Here is an 8547-nt window from a genome sequence, read left to right on the forward strand (position 1 = left end):
TACTCAATGAATCCAGAATAAAGCCATTATACTGTTATGTTATTGTGTTTGTATGTCATGTACCACTATGTAAAGGGAGCACAAAGGCCATTTTTGTATATCACATTAACTTCTTTCAAGTATTGTGATGGGTGGTGTCACTCACCCCACTAAAAGTATAAGATGATGAAGTTACGGTTATGGACAAAATCATGAATGTACTAATTCGCTTTTTTGATGATGACCTGGCCAAAGTAGTAAAGTTTAGTTTTCACAATGATTCATTGTAGGATTATGATATTATTGCAATATGTAAATCCACATTGACTCTTAATTTAACATATGGTTGGAAGAAGAAAAAATTGATCCAAAACTTTTTAGTTTTTAAAAATTATGACTTTGTGTAATGTCAGAAGGACTTTAAGTGTTTTGCCGGTCAAATTAACTTTAATGAGAGCATATTGAAATATTACACTGTTGGTTGGCAAAAAATGCATCTCAAAATGCATCAGATTGATGCTTTAAAATATGGAACATTTAAAATTTTCTTCACCCCTGACCCATTTTCATGCCTGATAGAGGCAGTGATGTCACTGTTTACTGCACGGGACTCTCACACCTCCACAAAACACACCGCGATATGGGGTTGCATTTCTCCAAATGTTTTTTTCTGCTATTTACTTGCAAGAGAGGCGATAAACCTATACTCTTCTAACCTAGACTCTTCTAACCTAGACTCTTCGAACATAGACCCTTCTAACCTAGACTCTTCTAACATAGACTCTTCTAACCTAGACTCTTCTAACCTAGACCCTTCTAACCTATACTCTTCTAACCTAGACTCTTCTAACCTAGACCCTTCTAACCTAGACTCTTCTAACCTAGACTCTTCTAACATAGACCCTTCTAACCTAGACTCTTCTAACCTAGACTCTTCTAACCTAGACTCTTCTAACATAGACCCTTCTAACCTAGACTCTTCTAACCTAGACCCTTCTAACATAGACTCTTCTAACCTAGACTCTTCTAACCTAGACCCTTCTAACCTAGACTCTTCTAACATAGACTCTTCTAACCTAGACTCTTCTAACATAGACCCTTCTAACCTAGACTCTTCTAACCTAGACTCTTCTAACCTAGACCCTTCTAACCTAGACTCTTCTAACCTATACTCTTCTAACCCTGACTCTTCTAAGCATCAAAAAAGGGCTCTCACTAACTTTCAAAGGTTGTAAACTTATTTCCATTCGGCAGTAGGTGTCGTTCTTCAAGTCATTTGTCATCACCAAAATACTTTTCTCTGTGTGTGTGTTTGTGTGTGTGTAATCCTTCTGCTTTTACCCCTTGATAAGTGCCAGCTTGTTTTCCGTTGGAACAATTTGATTAGAGATTTAGATTTGAATGAAAAATAGATTTGAATGTTAAATTGCTAGCTGTTTCTGATTGGCTACCATTAGTGTTAGTAATAATGACAATAATAATAATACGTTTTATTTAAAGCGCCTTTCATGACACCCAAGGTCACTTCACAACCAAAAAAGGACATTCAAATTATAGTCATCTTATAAAGGTGCTGAGGTTCACACCAGGGACATGCAGCAGGTATTTTGATAATACCTAATTATAGTTTGAATGTTACATATCTAGTCGTTCTGATTGGCTGCTGTTATTTAATTTGAATGTCAAATGGTTTCATTTAAAAAAAAACTGTAAATATATTTCTATTCACATGGCTTTTTTGATACCTGGGAAACTAATACATGTGTTGTTTGGCATTCAATGATTTGATATTTTGATTATTTTTGATAACAATAGTAACAACAATAATAGGCCTATATTAGGGCGTAACCATTAATATTCGGGGCAATTAGCCCACATAATATTTGTTGGGGGGCGTTATGGACCTGGATAATGGATAGGGGGGCGCTGGCACAAAAAAGGTTGAGAACCATTTGTCTAAAGGCTTTAGGCCGCCCTATATGTTATTGTAGGCCCAGTTTAATATGCAACTTCAATTTTATACAATTTAATAAAATGTTTGCGATGTATTAGGGGGTCCTGCTCCGTCTCTCTCAGTTAAGGGGTCCTTGGCTTAAAACTCTTTGAAGACCCCTGATCTATAGTGTACGAAAACCCACGCTAGACTCTTATTTGCTGACTTCACCTCAGCTTTTAATACAATCCAGCCTCCCATTTTATCCAGTAAATTATTTTAAAATTTTAATTTTGATGTTCGCATTGTGAAGTGGCTTATGGACTTTTTAACATGCAGGCCCCAGTCAGTTAGGGCAAAAGGTGTTTATCTCAAAAGAAGCTAGCATCCACAGAATCACCACAAGGGTGTGTGTATATTTTGTATACAAACGATTGTACACACAAACAGGCATCTCTTGAAATTTTAAGACGACGCGGTTATAGTAAGTCTGCTCCCGGATGCAGAGGTCGATCACGGGCCAGTAGTGACAGATTTCGTGGAGTGGTGTGACAGCCATTTCCTCAAGTTAAATGTTCAAAAAACTAAGGACATGGTTATTGACTTCAGAAAAACCCACATCCACCTCTCCCTACCACTATCAAGGGCACAGTGGGGGAGATGGTTCAGTCCTGTAGATACTTGGGAACAGTGATTGATAATAACTTGACCCATGACCTCAATGTATCCAAAATCTGCAAAAAAAAGGCCTGCAGAGACTGTATTTCCTGCGCAGACTAAACTCTTTTAATGTGGACAAGACTCTGATGGTTTTATTCTACAGATCGTATATTGAGTCCATTATAACTTTTTGTTTGATTTCATTCTATGGGAAGCTTACAGTACAAAACAAAAGTCATCTGTCCAAAATTGTTACAAAGGCCAGCAAGATAATCAGCATACAGCAGCTCTCTCTAACAAAGATCTTTGACAGAAAAGTTTTGCAGAAGGCACAGCCAACCTTCAGTCAAGCTCTGACCACCCACTCTTAGAGGAATTCATTCCTCTTCTTTATAGGCTCCCTAGAGCGAAAACAAACCGGTACAAATTTTATTTTGTTCCTTGTGCAATTAAAGCTGTTAAAATGCACAACTGTGCACAAAGTGATGAAATTGTTCTCAATCATTCTGTGATGTTTGATGTTTTGTGCCGTGTTTATTGTGTTGTTGTTTTTGTTGTTTGTTGTACCTCCAACTGCAAATCAAATTTCCCCTCAAGGGACAACAAAGAACTCTGAACTTGCACATCTGTGAAGGCACCATTAACGCTAAAAGGTACATACAGGTTTTGGAATAACATAGCACATCCAAGCAACATCTTTTTCAGTGACGTCCCTGCTTATTTCAGCAAGACAATGGCAAGCCACATTCTGCACGTGTTACAGCCATGTTTAACCGTTTTTACTCCAGCCGCTAGCTAACGGTATGCTAACGTTACCTGCTGCCAACTGTAGTGTTAACTAGCGTCCCGTGCGGTGATGTTTCAGTTCCCTCTAATGTCCGTTTTCGGAGCATCAGAGAGAAGCACAGGCATTTAAGTGGCACCTAAATAAGGCACCGAAATCCGCGTTGCTATTCGGTCCAGTAGATAATGGTTGTTAAGGCACCGGGTCACGGACCCCCCCCAAAATAAAAACTCTTCGGATCTACACGATTCACGTGGATGACATTTTCCCATTCAAAACAGCGATTTTCACCGAAAAGAGACTAGTTTGCAGGTATGTACAACAGTGTGGTTTAGTAGCAAAATAGTGCAGGTACTAGACTGGCCTGCCTGCAGTCCAGACCTGTCTCCCATTGAAAATGTGTGGCATTTTACAAAGCGCAAAATACGACAACGGAGACCCCGGACTGTTGAGCAACTGAAGTGGTACATCAAGCAAGAATGGGAAATAATTCCACCTACAAAGCTTCAACAATTATTGTCCTCAGAGTGTTGTTAAAAGGAAAGGTGATGTAACACAGTGGTAAAAATGTCCCTGTCCCAGCTGGAACGTGTTGCAGGCATAAAATTCTAAATGAGTGAATGTTTGCAACAACAAAAAAAGCTTTGAACATTAAATATCTTGTCTTTGTAGTGTATTCAGTTGAATATAGGTTGAAAAGGATTTGCAAATAATTGTATTCAGTTTGTATTTATGTTTTACACAATGTCCCAACTTCATTGGAATTGGGGTTTGTATATTTACTATCCTAATTTCGATGATAAAAGGCAACATTATGACATTATTACATTATGGGCATAGAAAGTGATTATATTGTAACTAATCTGATCATGTTTGCTTATTCACACTCTCTGGTATAACAGCTTGGATGTGCCTTCCAAACTGACAGCAGCTATCCCATGCACACTAGTGGGTCCTGGCTCTGACACTAAATCAAATGTTAAAAATTGTCATAATTCTCAGCACAAATCTACACTTTTTACAAAACTTTCTGATAAGGTCAAGTCAGTTTGATGAAGTAGTGCCGAATCATCTGGCATCAATGAATATCTCAGGGCATTTTATTATATAGAGCAGGTCTACACCATACTATTAATTAATATTAATTCTAGGTAAATGAGGTCAAAGTTGAAATAATTTGTACTTTAAGCTAAACGCTCTGTGGCAATTCCGACCGGAGCACAACACCAAGGGTAGAGCCATGCCTAGTTGGGTGGCACCGCTGTTCCCACAGGAAAACAATGGAACGGCAAGCACAGAACAGTTTTACCGTGGATCATGTGTAGGTGGCTTTCAGGTCCTCTGCTGCTGCTGTACTCTCCCCTGACCTGAGAAAGTAGATAAAACGAGGGTAATTAGAAAATAGTTTTGTCTTCTTTCTTGCCTGCTCCACACCAGCAGCCAACTGTGTCAGAATCTGGTCCTGTCGCAGTTTGATGGAGTAGGAAGGACATCTTACACAGAACACAAACAGAAACTTGATCCAGTGTCCTTCCATGCTCCAAATGTGCTGCCAGGTCAGTGCCCTTTCTTTCAGGCTCTTCCACTTAGTCCAGCTGCCCTACTTGTTCATGGCTACTGCCTTGATGTGTCTGCTTTCCACCTCTGCCTTGCAGACATCCCCCTGCACCATGTTCCTTCAGGTTAATCCTGTTCCAACTTGCCCTGGTGGAGCACCCCAGTCCTAGGCTGCCCTGGGCTACTGACCCGGCAATGTCAGCATGATGCAGGCGATCTACTGGCTGACCATTTGCAACCTGTTCTGACCTCAATATCTGCCTGGCGCATCTCTTGCATCTTTGCTTTCTCTCAGCATCATTGCCTGGCATGTTTTTGTTGCTTTGCACTCCTTGACCACCGATGTTACCGACAGTTGCAGCTTGCTGCCTTTGCTGCACAGGCCAATGGAGCAGAAGTTTCTCAGGAAACCCAGCCATCTCCTCAGGTAGGTGTTCATCTTCCTCTCCAGACCCTCAACAGTGGAAACGGGTACCTCATAAATGAGCAGCACCCAAAGCAGTCTGGGAAGTAATCCGTGTTGGTATCCACAGGCCTTATTACTTTCCAGGTAGGCCACTCTTCTCCAGAGCTTTCGTCCAGCTTTCAGCTTGAATGAGCATCTTCTTCACACTCCATTTGTTGTTGAGGTCGGCCCTGTACCACTTCCCCAAGCTCTTCACTGGTTTCTCTTGGTCTGTTGGGATGACATCCTCCCCTGATCTTAAAGCGAAAGCGATCCTGGACTCGCCCCCTCTTCAGAACTAGGTTTCTAGATTTCGCAGGTTTGAACTGTTGTCCATGAATGCCCGGATGGGCGACTGTTTGATGCCAAACGGCAGTACTGCACCCTGACGTAACTTCTCTGCTGACTTGACAAGAAGGTTCATCGCTGTGGAAAATATAATCACTGAGATTGTGCAGCCAGTGACAATGCCCACCTCCAGTCTCTGCCAGTCAGTGTTAAAGTTCCTGCAGGTGAAACGAATGTTGAACTTGTCAAAGTAGTACTCCAAGAGCTTCTGGAATTGCCCTGGGACATGGTAGGTCTTCAATGTTAATTCCACTAGCTTGTGGGCTATATTGTTCCGTAGGCATTGGTTTGATCAAGCCACTGTACTGTCAGGTCACCATCGTTCCTCTTCGCATTTTCAATTATGTTAGAGATTACACTCAAGAGAGCCAAGTACCCCCCGAAATCCACCTTTCTGAACTAAAATGTCCATGTACTCGTCCAAAATGAAAGTGTTCAGCCTTCTTGCCAGAATCCCAAAGAAGATTTTGCCTTTCACATTAAAGAGCAAGATGGTTCACAATTGTTTGTGAATTTTCCTCTCCTCCAGCAAACAACTAAGCATTAGCAAGGAAGTTCTTCCTCCATGCCACCCTTAGTAACTTTCAGAGTCTTCACCTCGCAATACCTGTACACCTTGTACTGAATGTCATTTCACTCTGGGGCTGATTTCCCTCTATGCTTTGTAAAAAAAAGTTGTTGACTTCCTGCCGGCCTGGTTCTGTTTACAGCATGTAAACATATTCATTGATACGTTTCTAGCAATCAGGTTTTAAGCTGACAATAATTAGAGAGCTACTGTGATGAAGATCTGGTAAAGTCTATACAGATCTAAGTAAACTCAAAGAACACCATCCTGACAATAACAAATGTATTAATACAACAACCCAAAAATAAGTCTATAATTTGGATTAGAGATGGTAACTGATACTGCCTAAAATGCTGGTATCGGTATTGGGAAGTACTGGAGTTTATGCACCAATCCAATACCATGTAATAAAACCCTAAAGGAAATCTACGTTAAAGTAGTTTATTTATGTTCTTTTTCCGTTATAACTGACCGTTAAGTTCTGTGGCATTAATTGTTTGTGTTTGTTCATGTTTAACAAAGAGTTTAACCTGAGCCAGACTGACAACAGAGATATAAATAATATCACATCCATACAGGGATAGTAGTATACAGTTGTTAAAACATAATAAAATATATGACACACTTGTATCGGATCGGTACTCGGTATCGGCCGATACGCAAGTTCAGGTATCAGAATCGGTATCGGGAAGCAAAAAATGGTATCGGGCCATCTCTAGTTTGGATTAATCAGTTTGTTATACAATAGCATAATAATGGAAAATTGTACAGTGTAATGAACCAGGTGTGTTTTGATAAAGAAACATTTAATTAATATTGTATTAAGTGTTTTCAACATTCACTCAGACAACTTGTGTTCTGACATCATATTCTTTTTAACACATTGTGAGCAGTCACGGCAACAGTAAGATGAGTGGCTGATCCCAGAGCTGTGAGCTGACATAATAATCAGCAGTACCTTAGATTATACTGTATTACTGATCAGATAATCGATCAAATGCAGGGAAAGGTACTTTTTAAATCATTTAAAAATCAAGTTGAAAGACAAAGAGGCTGAACTGCTGAAGAATCTCCTAACATGTTTTTTCTGACAAAGATGATTCTTTAAAGATAAAAATATGTTGAATTCTTGTAAAGTCACTCATGATGTGTGTGTGTGTGTGTGTGTGTGTGTGTGTGTGTGTGTGTGTGTGTGTTTGTGAGTGTTCACCTGCTTTATAAAGACCATGACAGAGTCCTGCAGCAGAAATAGAACAAAGCTGAGATGTCTCGGCATTTGGCAGCAGGCTGCAAGAATACCAGCCGGGCTGCATTTAGACTGTGAGCACAAACACACACATACACACACACACAGGAATGCTGCTGGAACTTTCCGGTGGGGGGGGTTTGTGCGTATATAAACAGCAAGGGCAGCAGGACATCAGACAGACAGTCAGACAGACTCCAGCCTGAAGCTACTGATCTGAACCTTCCACCTCGTCAGGATGTTGTGTCCCAGCGTCTTCCAGCCGTCCCCCGTCAACATGAGGCCTTTCCTGGACATGCACTGGCCTGTCCGCAGCCTGTGGCCCGAGACCCGGCCGCTCTTCTACCACATCGAACAGGAGATGATCCGCCACATGCAGGAGATGAGGCAGAGCATGGAGTACATGGAGAGGCTGCACCAGAAGATCTTCGAGGAGATCGACCAGACCTCGTCCTTGACAGGGGTCTTCAAGCCCATCGCCTTCCAGGAACTGGGGAGGGACGGCAGCAGCTTCGCCCTCAGCCTGGACACGAAGGAGTTCGCCCCGGAGGAGCTGTCAGTCAAACAGGTGGGCAGGAAGCTGAGGGTGAGCGGCAGGACGGAGAAGAAGCAGGAGGACGAGAAGGGCTCCTACTCTTACAGGTGTCAGGAGTTCAGGCAGGAGTTCGACCTGCCGGACGGCGTCGAACCCGAGACCGTCACCTGTTCTCTGGTGGGGGGGCGGCTACAGATCCAGGCCCCCCGGGAGAGAGCAGTGCACGATGGGAAGGAGAGGGTCGTCCCCATCAGCGTCACCTCTGTCCCGGCCGTCACATCCTCCAGCAGCACTGACTCCTCCTCAGAAAGCAACCCTGCTGAGAAAAAATGAACTGAAGAACACACAGTGAACCATCTCATCTATCTTTGTAGTTTCAGTGTGGTTTTATTGTGTATAATATTAGAGGGAACATGGATCTGATATTCTTTACCTGCACTTTGACTTTTAGAAATTAACTGTTTATAATAAACTTGTTTCATGTTTTATTTA

The 8547-nt window shown here is 41.8% G+C and overlaps 1 protein-coding gene across 1 annotated transcript; it reads left to right on the plus strand.

Moving 5' to 3' along the window:
- Positions 1-7678: 7678 nt before the first annotated feature.
- Positions 7679-8547, plus strand: LOC120575701 (heat shock protein, alpha-crystallin-related, b11). Its single transcript, XM_039826528.1, has one exon. The coding sequence runs from the start codon at positions 7759-7761 to the stop codon at positions 8386-8388; it is 630 nt and encodes a 209-aa protein (XP_039682462.1). The 5' UTR covers positions 7679-7758; the 3' UTR covers positions 8389-8547.

Source organism: Perca fluviatilis, chromosome 16, assembly GCF_010015445.1.
Source record: "Perca fluviatilis chromosome 16, GENO_Pfluv_1.0, whole genome shotgun sequence".
Lineage (NCBI taxonomy): Eukaryota > Metazoa > Chordata > Actinopteri > Perciformes > Percidae > Perca > Perca fluviatilis.

Coding starts and splice junctions, on each gene's coding strand:
- LOC120575701 (XM_039826528.1), top strand. CDS start 7,759: ATGTTGTGTCCCAGCGTCTTCCAGCCGTCCCCCGTCAACATGAGGCCT.